The 20,590-nt window shown below is 29.0% G+C and overlaps 2 protein-coding genes and 1 non-coding gene across 3 annotated transcripts; 2 read left to right on the top strand and 1 right to left on the bottom strand.

Moving 5' to 3' along the window:
* The first annotated feature begins 5,466 nt into the window (after positions 1-5,466).
* TRNAP-UGG (transfer RNA proline (anticodon UGG)) lies at positions 5,467-5,538 on the top strand. Its single transcript has one exon. It is a non-coding gene; the product is annotated as a tRNA-Pro (tRNA).
* Positions 5,539-6,241: 703 nt separating this feature from the next.
* Positions 6,242-7,355, top strand: LOC146942189 (uncharacterized). The gene has a single exon (XM_085756137.1). It carries the CDS (start codon positions 6,357-6,359, stop codon positions 7,062-7,064), a length of 708 nt encoding a protein of 235 aa, XP_085612263.1. The 5' UTR covers positions 6,242-6,356; the 3' UTR covers positions 7,065-7,355.
* Positions 7,356-18,219: 10,864 nt separating this feature from the next.
* Positions 18,220-20,535, bottom strand: LOC146942188 (uncharacterized). Its single transcript, XM_085750015.1, has 2 exons — positions 20,189-20,535; positions 18,220-18,355 (listed from the first exon to the last, which is right to left on the bottom strand). The coding sequence occupies exons 1-2, from the start codon at positions 20,533-20,535 to the stop codon at positions 18,220-18,222; spliced, it is 483 nt and encodes a 160-aa protein (XP_085606141.1).
* Between the last annotated feature and the right edge of the window lie 55 nt (positions 20,536-20,590).

Genomic DNA, 20,590 nt, shown 5'->3' with positions numbered 1-20,590 from the left:
CCAACTTTAGGTTTATGTCTCTTTGAAGGTTTTGGCTTGAGTTCCCCCTCTTTTTGTATGCTTTTCTCTTTTAATGAAGTTAAGAGGTTGCAGTCTTTCTATTCATTAAAAAGAAAAAAGACATGTTACCATACTTAAAAATAGAACAGGACATAACATATTAATAATATTAATATAATTTAATTCTCCTTCAAAATGTTTCAATATAATTACTATTTCTATAATTATTTGATTTTTCATGTTCTTGAATAATTTATAAAAATGTTAGTAATTTATTATTTAAACAATTTTTTTACACTATGAGAGAACGTCCTTCCTTCATTCAGTTAATGTCATTCGAATTTTGATTAATTCATGATTTCGTGATTGTGTTTGTTGTTATTCATGCATATTTTTAAAACATGTGACATCTATTAAGCATTTATGTGATTTATACACATAAAATTATAGTAATGGTGCTCTCTATTTCTTTTAAGAAATAGAATGGAGGGGATCTTAACCCTAAATGAATATGCTAAGGACTAATTTGATTGTAAGTGGATAAACAGAGAACCAATTGATAGCATAATAAGTTGATATAGAGAACCAAATTATTAAAATACAGAGACTATTGATAGTAAGTTGTCAAACATAGAGACCAATTTGACAATTTAACATATCGAGAAACTTTTTGAAATACTCATAATCTCAATCTCAGTAACTTGTTAACTTTTAATTTTCAAAGTGAGGAAAGATCATTTTTTTTAAGCAAGTGAGGAGAGATCATTGATAAGTCATATTTTTTGTTCATGCAATTCTTTAATATTTAATACGAATTGAGATTTTTCAAGTAATTCTTGCTATTCAAAAGAATATATAAATCATAGAGTCGTGTAAATTACATGATGTAATGAGCTTATTCCTTTTAGGATCTTTTTTATCATGAAATACATAATAAATAAGACGATTAATCAACATAATTAAAAATTAAATAGCATTTATGATTGAATATTCTCCCTTTTATTACTCAAATCGAATGGAATGAAGTTATTTGAAATTGATCATATAGGAGAACATATTTGGCTTCACTTGATTTCCAATTAAAAAATTTTGGTTGATACTCCTTGCATCAATCATTTTTCAAAAAAAATATTATGAGGCATATATGATTTCGCATCGCATAAAAAGAAATATGAATTAAAATTGCTAGAAAATTTGAAAACAATTTTTCTTTATTTTAGTGTTAACCCTCCGGTTCAAAGTGTAATTGGACCAATGTAATCTGAAGTTTGTCACAAAGTTATTTCACTAAGAGATCACACTTGGGTTATTCAGAATGATTGATATTTATACTATTGAATGTTCATGATATATTTTAAATTATTGTATTTTCAAAATTTGTATGGATTTTTACGTCCACTTGTTTTAATATGATTGCACTCACTATTTTGATCATGCAAAGACCCAATATGAATAATATCATATATCTATTGCTTACTGAATATCATGCACAAATTACGTATTCATTCATTGGGTTGTTATATCAATACAAAAAATTAAGATGAATTGTAATAGCATACAAATAAAGAGAGACAAGGTTGTTAGAACCTCGGCATTTTTTTTATATATAGTCACCTTTCTAAGATCTTGTAGAAGAAAAAAAAAACTCTCATAAGAAATCTCATCAACCAACACTCACAATGGTCTACATCAAAAACAAAAATAACTAAAATGAATCACATCAAAATAAATAACATCAATTATTCCAAAAAAAAAAAACATGCTTTTTCATACTAAAAAACATGATGTACTTTGATTTTTTTTTCAAGACAATTTTATTAGAAAATTACTAAAATTGGAATTTGAAAAATTAATGGGTTTTGCTTAAATTTAATTTTGAGGATCATTGATTTCTTCCTCATAATCTTGTTTTTTTTTTTACAACCTCATAATCTTGTTGTTATTACATTTCTATAATTATATGATTTTTTTTATGTTCTTGAGTAATCTTTTTTCTTTTAGAATATCAAAATTAAGGCTTTCGTTTTGAATAAAAATTTAAGGCTTTTCAACGACAAATATCAAAATTTAAATAAGTTTGGTTCTGAATTGCTCACTGACGTCATGACATGTCTAATGATTCAAAGAGCACTAACACAAACACTTGAAAATTATCCATCAAAGTGGTTCTCACGCTAACACACATGTATATGTATGTGTGTGTGTGTGTGTGTGTGTGTGTATCTATATATACATATATATATATATATATATATATATATATATATATATATAATATAAAATATTAGCAAAATAAAAATAATCAAGATAATTACATTTTACGAATTTCCAATATTTATTTTATATTAAAAACGAAAATGTGTTTATTATAAGGATAATAGTGCATAATGTATGATGAGTGCTACATTTGTTTTGGCAAAAGTGCTACATTTTTTTTTTTTAAAGTGATGAGTACTACCCTTAAATTAATTAAATTTGATTTATTTTACGATCATGTTAATAATTAGTTTTGACTTTAGTTGCAGATATATCAAAATAAAATTATTCTACATTACTTATTCTTATGAGTTTTGATAGTAATACAATTTGTTTTTTATGTCCTCTAAGCTTTTATACTTGTTTTTATTTAATATATATTTCTTTGCTTAAAAAAAGATAATAATATAATCACATCAATTGATACAAATTTCCTTCTCTAAAAAGAAAAATAGTACTCATTAATGAAAAGATATATATTAATAAATGTAAATCAATCAAGATAAAAATATTTTAATACCCTAAAAAACAGTAATTATGATTATTTACTCTAAAAAAGTTATTACAATTATTTATAAGTATTTATGTGTTTTAAAAAATTTCATGTTACTTTTTTTGTAAAAAAAAAATTCATATTACTAATTGATTCAATTCAAGTGAGATGATTGTGTCCACCATTATTAATTAGTAATAATATAATAAAACCAATTGACACTGCTATTTTAGTGATGTATACAATTTTGAGGCAAAATTTTTGTTTTGTTTTGTTGAGGTGAATAATGCTTTGCAAGTTTTTTTTTTTTTTTGACAAAAATGCTTGCAAGTTAACGAGTCAAAACAAACAAAAAAAGTTATACAATATTTAACAACACAACTTTATATTGAACAAAAACTACATTGTATTTGACAAAAAAAGAAAAACTGACTCAGAAAAGACTTTCAATAGAATGAATTACCTAAACTCATAATTCTCTTACATATATTTTTTTTTGAGAGAAATTCTCTTACATATATCAAATAAGAGAAATCAAATAAGTTTTTACAATACATGTGTCATGGAAATTAATAAGAAAAATGCTTAAAAAATTGACAATGTAACAAAGAGAGAAAATAAAGGTTTGGAGAAGACTTACAATAATATGAATTGTGAATAGAGAGTGGCGTGAAAAATGTGAAAGTCAAACCCGATATTTATAGCCAAAGACATAAAGTAACCAAAATAATCAATTACTTCATCCATGCATACAATCACGAAAAAATAATATTGTATATTAATATTCATCAATTGGTACATTTGATCTTAGAAACAAAATCACTGTAATTCAAACTAAATTATTTTATTTTATTGATGACCATATATTTGACATTTACACACACTATTTTTTGGCCAAATATATTTTTATTTAATTTAAATGTGTAACAAAAAAAAACTAAAAATGCGTATAAACATATTATATACCATAGCATTCATTTCATGTTTCATAAACTATGGAAGGTGTTACAAAAATTTAGAGAGTTGTCTCTTCGTTGAAATATTTAAAAAGAAATTTGTAATAAAAAACGAAAAATAAAGAAAAATAAAACAAAATTAAAACACAATGCATGAATAAAGAAAACGAAAGCTAATAAAATTATAAGCATATTTGTGAAAACAATACTTATGCATCCATGATAACCATATATATATATATATATATATATATATATATATATATATATATATATATATATATATATATATATATAGAGAGAGAGAGAGAGAGAGAGAGAGAGAGAGAGAGAGAGAGAGAGAGAGTGTGTGTGTGTGTGAAATGAAGATAGAGGGAAAGGATGTCATATTACAATGAAGATGAAAATGATGACAAACATATTGACTATATATAGGAAAAAAAAAACCTAGGTAAAGGTTAGAAGGATGACATGTATTCTCAAATTTGATTGGTTGGTAATTTCAATCATGAATCATGATTGGCTGATAATTTAAATCATGAATCATACTCAAATTTTATTGGCTGATAATACAAAACGTATTCATGATAGACTTTTTTTGGTAGTGTATTCATGATAGACTATTAAATTGTTTATAATTTCCATTTTGGTTTTTAATAAATTAATTGAAATAAATGAAATTTGTTTGAGTAATACAAAAATAAATATTTATTAAAAAACAAAAAGAAATATGATTGGTTCAACAAAATACATATTGTCAATAATAATGTGGCTGAGATTCGCTGACCATTTAAAATATAAGAAATATGATTGGTTCAACAAAATAATATTGACATATAAAAAATATTTTCTCACATTGTTAAAAAAAACATTGTCTGACATCATCTTTATTATATTATTACTAAAATAAAAATACAAATAAAAATTAAGATATTAATTTATTTTCATAATTGTTTGGCATTCAATAAAATATGTTAATAAATTGTCTCACAATTCACAATATTATTATTATTAAAATAAAAATAAAAATTAGTTTGTTTCATGAAATCATTAATTTCATAAATTCATTAGTTCATATTTACATTTCAATAAAATATATTTGACATTTTTTTGAAAGAGAAATATATTTTAAATAGTCTTAACCAAACAAATAGTGTCACATTACTATAATTATTATGAAATAAAAATAAAGATAATGATTAGTTCATTTCATCAATACAATATTCCTTTATTATTCTTTTTTTCATTAATTGTTAAATGCACGAAAATGCTTGGTTTGGTTTAGACGCCACATTGCACTTTAAAAAACAAATGTTTGGTTTGGTTTATGATGGCACATGTCAACACCAAAAGAAGAGAAAATAACTTCCATAATGGGACATGAAATAGGTCCTAAATTTATACTACCTCCGTTCCTTTTTAATTGTCACATTTTGACATTTTACACAAACCAAGACAATCAATAAATGTTGCTACTTTTGATACAATAATTTCTATTTTTACTATAATAACCTTATTTATTTAATATCTCATTACATATATTTTTCTCTCCACAATAATAAATAAGGGTAATATTAGTAAAATAACATTTAATGTTGCATTGAACTATGTAAAATGACACTTAAATAGGAACAAAAAAATTCTCCAAAAGTGACACTTAAAAAGGAACGGAGGGAGTATTATCTCATTGTTCAAACTTCTAGGTTTTAAGTTTCTAAAGTTTGTATTATATAAATTTACGGAATACTGATGTCACAAACAGGGCATTTGGTCTAGTGGTATGATTCTCGCTTTGGGTGCGAGAGGTCCGGAGTTCGATTCTCCGAATGCCCCATTTTTATTTTTGTGTTTAATTTTATAACTACTGACTGATATCCGTTATGTTTTTTCCACCTCTCTCCAATCCTTTTCTTGCTACTATTATTATTATTGAATTATTATATTATTCGAAATAAATAGGAGGATGTAACATAATTTAAAATTAAATTAAATTAAATAGGATTGTGTAAGGAATTTGACTATTTTGTGTGTTTTCATTACTTTGCAACCAAACCAAAGCATTATATTGTAACCAAAAAAAACCAAAGCATTCATTATATTTTACTACATCATATCCTCTGTTTTTCATGTCAACTACCTCCCCTAAAACAAAAACAAGAATGTCAACTACCTTTGCTGCCACTCAGTAAATTATTCAGCTTCAGGTTTAAACATCAACATGTATCAACTGAATTTCCATTTCCTTCTAGAAGACACGACTTATTCAGCAGCATATACGATAAAACATTAGCGACACAATAGAACCAGCCATATTTAATTATAGACTGGACCTTTTCAAAATATTCAACATCCTCTTCCACAAGTAACACGTCATCTGATCTAATTTATTAATCCACAATCATTTTTCTACGCCATCTAGAATTAATAAATCAATTTAAAAACATATCCACGTTGGTAGTACTATAGTATTATATTAATTTAAAACCATTATTTTGACCTTAGCTAGGCGTGTTCTTTGAAAATGGATCCAGTCAAGTCTTGTTTCTCACACAAACTTGATCAATAAATACATTTCTCAACTCTCTCCTTTCAAATCTAATCTACCAAAAGCTAAAAAAAATTCTCAAATCAACAAACACCAATTTTTCCATATGCTTAACCATTTAGTTTGTGGCAATTTCCAACACCAATTAGAAGATGATATACCATGTTCAAGCCCAAAATCCAAATCCAAAAGAAAAGACAATAATCCTTATGCTTCAAGAGGCTTAGATAAATTTTCTACCCTTCTATCTGAACTTGATCAAAGAAGGAAGAAAGTTTACTCACAAATGAACCCACATGACATATCTTTTGTTCGTTTTACATATTCAAGTGATGATTTTGTTCCAATTGTTGTCAAAGTGAAAAATAACAATCATCAGAAGAAACACAAGAGTGAAGAACAAGTTAAGGTAAGACATGTTACATCTTTTTCTGAACCAATGGATCAGAAACATGTTGAAGAAACAAAACAAGCCAAGTTGGAAATATCTCATCATGTTGACGATGTTAAAAATGTATCAAACAAGATTGAAAGCTTTGGATTCTCTTTGAATATGTTGAAGAGGCCTTCTTTCTATGTGCCTGCTGTTGTGATATTGATTTTGTTGTTGTTGACTGTGTTTGGAAGATCATTTGCAACGCTTTGTACGTGTATTGTGTGGTATATAGTTCCTATTTTGAAAGATAGTTCGAAAGAAGAGAAATTGATGAAGAAAAAGGATTATGTTACTGAAGGGTTACTTTCTCCTAGAGGTGATTCTAAAGCTTCTAATGATAAGAGATCTGGAAAACATAGCCAACAAAAAAGCTGGTGAAGATTATTTGATAGTACTAGTCTTTGTTTTATTTCAATGGATTTTCTTTTCTTCTTCTATTTCTATTTCTGGTTTGGGAATAGGAGTTGTGTAAATTATATGTCAATGTTTTCTTGGTGAAGTTCCTGAGATAGATTGAAAATTCAATCATCCTCATGAGGACGTTTTCTGAGTGTAAATTATGGTAGAAATACTGCTTCCAGTTACAGTTGTACATTGAATGGTTAATTAATAGTTAATCTCTCTGGTTCCATATATGAGAAAATATTTGGAGCTTTTTCTTGATCTTAATTATAATTGAAAGCCACTTATATATTTTAGAATTTATTAATTACTTAGCTTGATTTTATATTTTTATTCTATGTTTAATTTATTTATCTAGTCTAAGTGGGTTTCATCATCTTCCAAGAATATTTCACATTGGTCATATTTAGCGTGACATGTTGTTGTGTGATCTATTTAAAAACTCCGTAATGATTTTATCTTTTCTGGGAGGATAACCTCAGAGGAACTAGAAGAGAGGGTTAAGTTCTGCTTCTGAAAATGGTTTTCTTGGTAAGATTTTTAGGTGTCCTTGTTCCTATTATAAGTAAGAAACAAAACCTATCATGTGTCGGGGTTGATCAAGGCTTCGGCTGGGGTGTCTTTGGGTCGTGATGGCTTTGGGGTGGCCAATAGATGGTCGTCAGGTGTTGATTCGGTTGCTTATCTTATGAAGGTTGATCCGAGAGTTTTTGGTTATGGAGGTGGTTGTTAGGCATGGAAGTGGTGGTTGCATTCTCCTTCTTCCCAATGAAAATAAAAAGTAAAAATGTGTGCATTATTGGGAAGTGGGTTTATTGGGTTTGAGTCTGATTTGACCCGAAACCTGTTATTTTTTAAGGATTTTTCATTTTTAAAACCACATTAATCCAATTACCCAACACAACCCACTTTTTTGGGTGGTTTGATTGGGTTTTCTGGATTGACCCAACTCATGTACATCCCTATTAAAAACTTTTTAAAATGAAAAGAATTTAAAATTCTTGGAAAAAATATTTTAAAATAATAATGAATGACATGGGAAATAAAAATGTCAATGTGAATACAAATTAGAAATGGAGTGAAAAACTAATTCAATATTGATTTAAAGTCTTATAATAAAATTGTATTTATACTTGTAACTAACTTTCTTATTTAGACAAAATTGTTAAATTAAATTTATAATTATTTAATAATATATTTTTGTAAAACACACATAGTACAGAGCATTATCGTAACTAATAAAGTGAATGGATGGCACAAATTTAACGCGGAATGGAACAACAAATTTTGATAAATTAGAACATTCAAAACACATAAGCTTTTCTTGTTAACAAAATGTTAACATCAATATTAATATAGCATGTTACTTACTCATCATCGTCGTCATCCAAAATAGAAGGGAAGAAAAACTCCAACGAAAAAGGGAAGGATACGGTTTTCTTGTTCAAAAAGAAAGAAAAAAACAGGTTGTAGAGGCGTTAAGGCCAAACAAGAGAGGAAAGAGAGAGATAGAGAGATCAAGAACGAAAGAGGGAGAGAGGAGAAACAAAACATGGGGTTGTGCTTTGGTTGCTTCGACGGAGGCAACAAGCGTATGACAAAGGAGGAAGAGAGATTAGCCTCTGAAGAAGCACGCACTAGAGCTGCTGAAGCCGCCCAGAAAAAGTATGTTTTCCTTAATAATTTTCTCCTCCTCCTTGTCCTCCTTTCTAGATTATATATATATATATATATATATATATATATATATATATATATATGTGTGTGTGTGTGTGTGTGTGTGTGTGTGTGTGTGTGTGAAAAACCATGTTATAACCTTGTTCTTTTTGTGTTACATGTTATAATATTGTTTGTTTCTTCATATATTTATTTATTAATGTTCTTATATCATAAACGTTATACTCATTTCTGTAAATCTTTCGTAAATTTTAATAGGGTTCTTTTTTTTTTAAAGATAATAGGGTTCTTATTTGGTAACTCACACCATGAGGCATTATAAAATCTTGATCATTATATAGACATGTGGAAATTGATCAATTATGGTCGATTTTATATATGTATATGTTAATATTTTCATTTTTGTTACATAAATTTTGGCATGGTGTTTCTTAAATGCAATTTGGGATTATGATGGTCTATATATATTTCCAGATACATATTGTAGGATGTTGACATACACATGTGTATTTTTTAGAGAGTCCATTCGTTAGAAGATGCATGCAAAACCCATTGATGAGATGGGGAGAATCATAGGGAAAACTAATGCTATTAATTATAATTTATTTTTTGTTTTAATTCAATGTAAGTATAGTCTAATTTATGTGTTTGTTGTGAATTCAGGCTAGAACAACAAGGAGAGGTAAAACAATCTGGAGAAAAGCAGGTTGAAAACTCTAACAATGGCGAACCATTTGTAAAGGTTTAGTGATTCAAGGGACCGCTTAGATTTTGGTAAGTATTGACTCATATTTTTGTTAAATAATCTAATGTATCTTCACATTTTTTTTGAGTGGATTCATCTAAGTCAAGACAGTGTTTATCATCATACTACATTGCTAGAGAATTTTTGTGCAATTGGATTACGAATTTAATGTGTACGCTTCTGAAAAGTCATCAATAATTTTCTCCTTTTGGAATGTTTGATTTGTTTCTTTTGTCTTTTTCAATGGTCTTTATATGAAATTAGAACGTAGTATTCATTAATTTATTAGACAACACTGATTGTATTATTTTGTTTTGTTTTGAACTTTGTATTTGTTGATGCAGGGGCAGATGGGTTGAGGTTAGACAATTTGTCTGCCCGAACCAATTGTTTATTACGTGTAAGGTGAATGACCTATCTGATAAATTATATATGTTCTATACTTTTAAGTTCATGTGGTTTATTTTTATGAAAAGTAAAAATAATTTTTTTTATCAACAATATCATCTTAAAACAATGCATGTTAACATCTATACAAATACATTTCCTCAAAAAAAAAAAAAAATCTATACAAATACATGCATACATAGTTGATGATAAAAAAAAAACATTTGCATCCAAAAGCAAATAATCACATTTTGCTATCTTTTATGCACAACGAAAATATTTACTAATTAAATTGGGGAATTAGTCACTTTAGTCCCTGAATGAGAGATGAGCAGTCAATTTAGTCCCTGAATGCAGAGAAATTGCAAAACAGTCCCTGAATATAGACTCTATTGGTCAATTTCAAGGACTAAAGTGACTAATGGATTCTACATTTAGGGGCTAAATTGACTAACGGAATCTGCATTCAGGGACTAAATTGACTAACATAGTCTACATTCAGGGACTGTTTTGCAATTTATCTGCATTCATGGACTAAAGTGACGACTCCTTTCTTATTCAGGGACTAAAGTGACTAATCTCCCTATTAAATTAGATTTTACAATATCAATTTTCTCATTGTGTTTTCCTTTGTTATCTTGCAGTACTAAGAATACATAGGTGCTTCAACCAATTTCTCTATTGCTAGTTTTCCGTGATCCAAGGATGAACAAAAGGTCTTCACCACAATTGTCCCATCGGTTAAATTTGTTATTTCTTAGACCAAGAAATATTATGTTTCATAATGAAGAATTTGTGGTGTAAATGAAACGAGGATAAGTTTGAGAATGTAGTTTACTACTTTGATTTCTTGTGTTGATATTGAAGAGAATTCCCTTTACAACAATTTGAAAGCATGTATTAACCAAATTGTATTTTTTTGGATTGTTTTATGAACGCGAACATGTTTGTTTCAATGAATGTTTGAATTAAGTGTTAACAGATTATCACTGTCCTTAAAAAAAAACAAATTATCACTGTATGGCATGATACAGTTTCACGTTAAGAAATACAAAACAAAAGAATACAATTTGTCGCAAAATAAACATGCATTCAAGTTTATAGCAACATACTTTGCACAATATTATATTAAAAAAAATTGGATTATCCTCTAAACTTACATTCTCTCAATAAAATTGATTTGGCCAAACACACTTTGTGTAGAGAAGTGATATACTATTTTGAACGAAATACATTAATTTTTCAATGCCTAATTAAAACAAATCAGCTAAGTATCGAGATTGTTATTATTGCTAATAGTTTATAGACTAGTGCCTTCTTATTTCCGTGAGTTTAGCTCAGTTGGTAAGGATATTGCATATTATATGTAGGGTCGGGATTCGAACCTCAGACATCCTGTGAGCTCTAGCCACTAAGCTACTTGACCAAATGCAGGGGTCAGGGTTCGAACATCGGACACCTCATTTCTCCACATTTAAAATGTGTGAGCTCTATCCACTAGGCTACTTGACAAAAAGCAAAAAACAAAACTCGCCTTGTTCCCAAATTATAAGTAAAAAAAAGGTTGAATACATGTTTTGGTCCTTTAACTTATTTTTGGTTTTAACTTTGGTCCCCTGACTATAAAGTGTCCCAATTTAGTCCCATAAATCTTATGCCGTTTACCAGTTTAGTCCTTTCCGTTTGTTTTTTAATGTTAAATATTTTTGATATTGTTTCAACCATTCAATTGCAGGTCCATTGTACACCACACTGAACCAACAACATCTAATTTTTTTACCAAGCTTCATCTTCTTCCTTCCACCACTTCTCCATACAATATACCAGGAGAAGAAAAAAAATCAACATTTAACCAAAAATAAAACCCAGATTTAACACAAAACATATTGCAGATTCATTAAAAAAAATATCATAGAAATCTTCAACTTCATATCTTCTTCACCAACATTCATTAAAAAAATCCAGAAAAAAATGAACAACTCATAATCAATTAAACAACATCACCAACAACAATATCATAGAAATCTTCATCTCTTCTTCCTTTCAAAAAACACTACAACGACTCACATATACAAAATTGCACACAAATTTTAAAAAATTTCAAAGATCTTCAAATTATTCTTATCTTTTCTTTCTCATTCTTCTATTCTTTTTGTTGAATTTCCAAAAAAAATCCCTTACCCTTAATTCTGGGTTTAATTAGAGTTGTTTGTTTCTGGGTTTACCTGACATTAGTTTAGAGAAGAGAGTGCTGAGAGGTTTTTTTGGTTTATTGGATTTGAGAATTTTTGCGTTGGATATTTTGGGGTAAGGACGAAATGAGTCTGAAGGCGAAATTGAATTTGGGGAATTGAAACAGTGTTGTGAGAGAAGGTTTTTGAGAAAAGAAGCCATGAAAATGGAAGAGGCGAGTGATATTGTGCTGATGGTGTAATCAGTGAAAAAAGATGATGTTGAAGGAGGGTTTAATTTATGTTGTTTGTTTTTCTGACCATGAAGAAATCGTTGATGTTGTTGTTGGAATGGAAGATGAATTTTAGTTATTATGAATGAGAGTTTTGTATTTTGTATTTTTTTTTGTTTTTTTTTTCCTTTTAAGATGATGAATAGAGATGAGTTTTATTTGGGGATGAAGAAGAACATAGGGAAGAAGATGGAGGAAAAAATTAAGTGTTTGTGGTTTATTATAAGCTACAATACACCCTCCATGATCCAACGGTCTCCATTTAAAACAAAGATCAAGCAGTTTGAAATGAAAGATTTAATAAGGTTTATGGTGGATCACCAATAAAGTTGATTCACCTAAGACATTTAAAGTTAAAAACAAACGGAAAGAACCAAAATGGTAAACGACAGAAGATTTATGGGACCAAATTGAAACATTTTATAGTTAGGGGGACCAAAGTGAAAACCAAAAATAAGTTAAGGGACCAAAGCATGTATTAAGCCTAAAAAAAATTAATTTTCTTTGTTCCAAAGTATAAGAAAACAAACAAACTTTTGTTATATTCAATTATGTTATTTCAAAAAATCATCTTTTCTAAAGTGAAATTAAATGCAAATTGTATTTAAATCTTCTTAAAAAAAAAAATCCAAAAGGGCTTATATAGTTGTATTATGCTACCTTCACTCATCAAACATCCAACAATTTCCTTCTATTATTCTTAATCTTTGATAATCAGTCCAAGTTCCACGAAGCATCAGGATATTGCCAGCCTTCACAATAAACATAACAAGCAAACTAATCAATTAAAATGAAATACCCAATATTTAATAACTTTTGCAACCCTTCACCATAGAAAATGATCCATTTGTTTACAAAACAATCAAAAGTCAAATTGTTAATAGAAAAAAATTCTTAGTTACTCTCCTATCGGTGGTTGAAGGCGAAAATTGTTGATTGTCCTTTCAATTATCATGGTTGGTGGCTTCGTCCGCTTGCAATGTTGGGCATTGTTTAGTTGTTTGTCTTTCATGTTTGGCTATTTTTCTTTGGTTCTGTTTTTTGTAAATATTGATTGACTTTTATGTTCTCTCTTGGCACACCTTGTGCTGGGTAGAACATTTTGTGGTAATATATTCCATTTTAGCCGCTTCAAAAAAAAATCTTAGTTATGAATTAAACATTAATTTCCTAATAAATCACTAATTAGGGATCCAAATCCCAATGTGAAGTGCTATATCGAAGCATAAAGAAAAATACAATAAGATACGAAAAATTGAAGTAACTCATTGGTTTTGGACCCAACTGGATGATTTCAAAAAGCTTAAAGGTTTGAAGCCTCCATGAAATGGATCCTTCTTCTCTCCGATTATTGAAAGTGTTGGATTTGAGATCAACTTATTCTCTCCTCCTTCTTTCGGATCTCATGAATGGTGTTGAAAATTAGTGTTTGAAATTCAACACGAAGTCCGCTTCGAAGGAAGAACGGTGAGAGAGAGAGAGAGAGAGAGAGAGAGAGAGAGAGAGAGAGAGAGAGAGAGAGAGAACCTTCTGACTTGGATAAGGTAGCGAAAGAGGGAAATTGGAGTGTGGAATCTACAAAATTGCGAGAAACGAAATCGAAATGTGTGTGTGTGGTAGAGAGAGGGTGAGCGTCGATGAAATTGAGAGAAAGTGAGATTGATGAATAAAATTGGGTTTTAGGGTTTTAGAGTAATGGGAGGGAGACTAGGATTGAGAAAGCGGGACTGACGAAAATATTTAGGCCAAGAGGATTCTTTTGAAACTGAGAATGCGCGCCTCAAAATATTGGCATAAAACCTAGGACAATTAAGCATAAGGGTTGCATTAACAGTCGCAAAGGTGCACTCTGCGACGGTTTTGAGACAAGGGTCGCAGAGTAGGTGTCGGAAAATGATAAATTTCTTATAGGAGGATTTGACCTAGTGATCATTTGCATTTATTAAAATATATTTTTTTCAAACCTAAGAAAGATTTTTTTTTCAAGCTCCTTAAAGATGAGAGTCTCCATCGTGGATGCTCTTATATGTGAATCTAATCAAAAAGACTATTTGACAAAAAGAATGAAAAAATAACTTAATCTACTACTGACATAATTAATATGCAGAGAAACCAAAACATTTAACAACATGAGTTAAATCTTTTACTATTTTAGAATCAGCAAGTAAACAATATATCAAACAAAATAATGGGTGCTAAGAGAAAAATAACCTTGCAGAGTTACAGCCCACATATAGAGTAATGAAAAATTAATTTAAAAGATAAAAGAGAAAATTAAAGATCAGGTTCTCAAATAATTTCGAAAGTTGCTTTTTCTGATATTCAAAACTTTCTAACACATGGAAATGACTTTTTTTGTCCCCGACAGTAGTTAACTATCATTGTCCTTCAACAGTAGTTAACTATTGGATTTGTCCGAAGATAATTAACTACCGTTGTATATCAACACAAACAAAAATAAAAATAAAAAACTCCAAGCGGTAGTAAACTACCATGGAGTATCAAAATTTGTTTTTTTGATTAAATATAATACAATACATTCATTCATGCTTAGAGTGAACTCTGTTCTGAACAATTGCGTGTGTAGCTATCAGACCATTTCAAAAAGTGTGCAGCTATCAGAAGCAAAATGAAAGAGGATGCATTTAATATTTTTTCTAATGTAAAACAGGTCATGTCCATCAGCTTAGACAATAATATCAGAACCAAAATCTCGTCTTCTATGGGTTAAAAATTTAAAATCCTCCCCATTTATAAATTTCTCCGATACATAAATAGTACAAAAAAATAATTAATGATGATGAAACTCACTTAGTATTGAGACTCATCACCTATTTTTTGTGTTTATCTTTCTCCAAATTGTATCTTCCATTTATTTTTATAAATAAAGAGGGTATTTACCCGTCTTCTAAGTGATAGAATGGTATTAATACATGTGACCTTTAACATGGGGAAATTGTCCTTTTTTCCCATCGTAAGTCAATTTAACATGAGTCTCTGATTTAATGTTAATAAATACTAATGGATAGGATTGTTCTAAAACTTTACCCGAAACTTATATGAATTTTACTAATAAAATATTAACAAAATTTCTTTTTAAATTGTACCAAGTCACCTATCTTTTATATTTTTATATATTTGGAACGAATAAAAAACTACGTTTTAATTTATATTTCTAAAAAAAAACTATGTTATTTGTTTTCCAAAAGCAAATTTGAATATTATTTTTTTACTTCCATAAAAAAAACTCAACTTTTTTATTATATTCCCACACGTTTATAATTTATAATTCAACTAATAATTTTTTTGAAATTGTTAGATCAAATGTTGTATAGGGTTCGAACTCCGACTCTTTACTTATGTTTATTAGTATCTAATAATTATTGTTATTTAATTTGTTTATAAAAAATAAATACATCTACGTTAAAAAAATTGCAGTACAGTTTTGATTAGTGACATTAAATTTTGATTGTAATCTATATCTATATTTATACTATATATGAAGAAAACTACTCCTTTCAGCACACTTTTGGGTTGAAATTTTCTTTCCAAAAATACCCTTAATTTTTAATTTTAATTTTAAATACAAATAACACATGTAACAAATAGATAAGAATAAATTTAATTTAAGGAGAAAACTTACGCACAATTCCTTATGAACTGTTCTTACTGTTAGCCAATTATAAAATAACACGTGGATTACTAATCCATGTCACTAATCGTCCACGTTAACCCTCTTTTACCTCCGTTAACCACAGATCAAACTCACAAAAAATTAGCACAAAACAAAAACTCATCTTACTTTTTTATCAGTCGATTTTATGGTGTACATCTGTGGTGTTCCCCTCAATACAACCGACAAAGATTGTCAAGTATTTTCATATCCCATCCACAAAAAACAATATTTCCATATTATATTTTTTTTGGTAGATAGACGAAATGGCAAAGCCATTATAAACTCACGCACACAAGTGGAGGTACCGGGGTTCGAACCCCGGTCATGGCATCCGGCCTAACAATTTCGGCATTTTGCCAGTTGAGCTAGGACTTCTGGATATTTCCATATTATTTTATTACTTCCACAAAAAACAATATTTCCATTTTATTTTATTAATTTATTGATATAAGTTACTCTCCTTAACCTTTGATCAATTGTAACAAACATGAGCAAAAAATAATGGTAAAGATTCCTTCAAAAAAAATAATGGTAAAGATTGAACTTTAAATCCTCTAAAAAAAGATTAGTAACAAACGTGAGGAAAAAATAATGTTAAAGATTAGACTTTAAATCCTCTAAAAAAATACTAGTAACAAAGTGAGCAAAAAATAATGTTAAAGATTAGACTTTAAATCCTCTAAAAAAAGATTAGTAACAAACATGAGCAAAAAATATTGTTAAAGATTGGACTTTAAATCCTCTAAAAAAAAGATTAGTAACAAACGTGACTAAAAAATAATGTTAAAGATTGAACTTTAAATCCTCTAAAATAAAGATTAATAACAAACATGAGCAAAAAATAATAATGTTAAAGATTGGACTTTAAATACTCTAAAAAAAAGATTAGTAACAAACGTGAGCAAAAAATAATGTTAAAGATTGGACTTTAAATCTTCCGATAAAAAGATTAGTAACAAACGTGAGCAAAATATAATGTTAAAGATTGGACTTTAAATCCTCTAAAAAAAAGATTATTAACAAACGTGAGCGAAAAATAATGTTAAATATTGGACTTTAATTCCTCTAAAAAAAGGGTAGGCTTAACTGCAGTTTTGGCCCCCTATGTTTCAAGAAGTTGCGATTTTGGCCCCTAACTAAATAAACTACAAAACCGCCCTTAAGTATTGACTTTTTTGCAGTTTTGGCCCCAGACCAATTTTGAGAAAGTCAATGCACACATGAATGCCACGTGTATAAATATTTTTTTAATTAAAAAGATAAAAAAAATATTTTTTTTATATATTTTTAATTAAAAATAAAAAAATTACATATATTTTTATTTTTTAATAATTAAAAAATAAATAAATAAATATGTGGCGTCCACGTCAGCTTTGACTTGGTCAAAATTGGCATGGGAGCCAAAACTGCACAAAAATAATACTTAGGGGGCGATTTTGTAGTTTATTTAGTTAGGGGGCCAAAATCGCAACTTCTTGAAACATAGGGGGCCAAAACTGCAATTAAGCCAAAAGAGTAAGACTCAAAATATTTTAGTAAAAGATTTGTTAGCACTATATTAAATATTAATAAGTAGGGTTACCACAGTTAATCGTTCGTTCCCCCATTGTTTAGTTTTTCTCAACCTCTCTCAACCCTCTGCATCAGAATTCAGAATTAACTTGTTTAGTTTTTCTCAACCTCCCATGGCCCCCATCCAATATCCAACAAAATACATTGAAATCAAAGTGTTAAAACCATTTAAACAATTCAAAATTGTTAAACGATAATCACACTCATGTTACCAACAACTAAAAACAGAAACACTAGAAAGCTTCAAACCACAATCTTTTGTTTTTGGTTACATTCAAACCACCATCTGAGAGGCCATAAAAAGAGATAACCGCTAAGAAGTATGGATACGAACACTGACACTAGATAAAACACGAATACTGACACGCCAATAACATTGATAATTTGAGAAAATAACATAATTTAAGGTAATTATATTTGTGGATGCGGATACAACACGTGTTCAGACACATCTAATATGAGGAGTTTATGTGATTCATAGGCGAGGAGTAATATCATAATTCATATATGGTCAAAAGAGCCATAATTACACCTACAAATGATGATGTTCAAAAATTGAATGACACAATTATCAATTAGTTTTCAGGAGAATAACATAATTTGTTGTCATTTAACGAGGTTGAAGGGGATACTCATGACTTATATCAACAGGAATTCCTAAACTCAACTGCTCAAGGAAGTATCCCACCACATATTTTAAGGGTGCACCTTTGATGTTGTTGCGAAACATAGACCCTAGATATAACCTGTGTAATGAAACACGATTGTTATGTCAAGGTTTATTTAAGAATATGTTGGATGTGGAAATCCTAACAGGAAGCAATGCTGGAAAAAGAGCATTCTTGCCCAAAATTAAATGAAAACAAATGCGAGTTCATGATTTCCCTTTGTGCTTAATAGAAAACAGTTTTCCGTTAGACTAAGTTTTACTATTACCATAAATAAGTCATAAGGGCAGACCATTCCCAATGTCGGAATCTATCTTCAACGACATGTTTTTAGCCATGGTCAATTATATGTAGCTTTATCAAGAGAAGATTCTCAAAATTCAACTAAAGTTCTCATTAAAGAAGGGAAAGTAGAAGGAGAAGATGGAGACTTTACGAAAAATGTAGTTTTTAAAGATATTATTTTATCGCAATCATAGCAATGTTTCGTTTACATAACATGTCATTTATACATTTATTTATGTTGTTTCTTTTACACAACACACACATTTATGTTATGATGTTACTAATTACTATTAGAATAACAATAAATGATCATTATTTTACCTTAATTTTATATGCAGGCAAACTAAAATATGTCGAGTTCAAAAATAATTTTGTTATATGCATTGACAATATTTTGTTTGTAAATCAATATATCAATAATTTCTATAAAATTTAAAAATCTAAAAAATTTATTCAAAATTATACAAACAAACATAATAAAATAATCACATGCGTTAGCGCAGTAGAAAGAGCGGACAGACGGGCACGATAAGGCCCGTCTTTCCGCTAGTTATTATATATAAAGAAAGCTACCTCTTTCAGAATTTTTGAACTGACTTTTTCCTTTCCAAAAATATCCCCAATTTTGAATACAAATAACTAAAACATGTAACAAATAGAAAAGAATAAATTTAAATATTAAAACAAATGTAACAAACACGATATGAATATATATATATATATATATATATATATATGTTTGTTTTTTTCTTTATCATTTAAAAAGTGTAACAAACTAGATGAGTATATTTATACTTACTTTTTCATTATCTCAATTATACCCTTAATTTTTTCTATAATAAAGATTGTTGTTAGTGTCATTAGAAAAAAAGAATTTAGTTATATATTTTTTATATTGTTGATGTCATTGAAATATATAATCATGGTTAGTTTGGTTTGTTATAACTTGAAAACAACAAACATTTATATTTTTAATTTTAATCAAAATCTACTATCTACTAAATATTAAAGTAAGGTTATTTTTATGAGAACAATTTACATGTGGCATCATCTTATGAATTCAATTTCCCCTCTATTTTATTTTGCACATATATCTCAACAGACCAAATCAAATTTTTATTTTGTTTTATTTTTGCATAAATATCTCAACAAACTCATCCAATTAACTATTCAAATTTTTTTTTTGTTAAAAAAAACTATTCAAATCTTTTTCATTTTTTTTTGACAAATATTCAAATCTTTTTCATATTAACTATTATTCACCGAATTACATATTAGTGTTTTTTCTGAACAAATCAAAATGGAATATATTACGAAACCAACGATGTTACCACCCGCACAAGGTGTGCAAAAGGAGGAACACCGAGAAATATTTACAAAGTTATGGTGCACACATCAAGAAAGAGCACTAAACAAACAACAACAAAGAATTACATAATAACACCCATGCACAGGATGGGGTGCTTCCACCAGTCGTGGTAAGCGTAGTCAAAAGAAGCTTGTTTAGATTTCAGCCAAATGAAAGATTGAAGCTTTACTTTTTCAATGAGAACAAAAGAAGAGGAACCCGTATTTTTGAATACCCGGTTGTTCCTTTCATTCCAAAGCAACCAAATAGTGACAAACCAAATAATCCTGAAGTATAAATGAGAATAGATTGGCATTCCCACCATCCTAGTGAACTGAATAAAATGATGTCGAAGCTCACCAGCATACACAAAAGAGATGCCTAACCAATTCCAAACAAGAGTCCATAGGTCAACCGAAAGAGTACATTGAAGAAACAGATGTGTTACCCATTCAATGGAGTCACAACCAATCGCACACGACATATCCGTTGAAGGGATAACACCGCGCACCACAAGGTTGTCTTTAGTTGGTATACAGTTACGAAGGATGCGCCACACCAACAGAGACACCTTCGTAGGGACATGCTTGTGCCAAACGTCATCAATAAGAGACCTGTCCACCATGTCGCCCCTGGTAGTAATAAAGTGGTAAGCGCCTCGCACAGTGTAGCCATGGATC

Source organism: Medicago sativa, chromosome 3 (genome assembly GCF_051527215.1).
Source record: "Medicago sativa cultivar Bolivia chromosome 3, Bolivia_mono, whole genome shotgun sequence".
NCBI lineage: Eukaryota > Viridiplantae > Streptophyta > Magnoliopsida > Fabales > Fabaceae > Medicago > Medicago sativa.
Note: the sequence above shows the minus strand (reverse complement) of the source record. Positions and strands in the feature narration are given on the sequence as shown.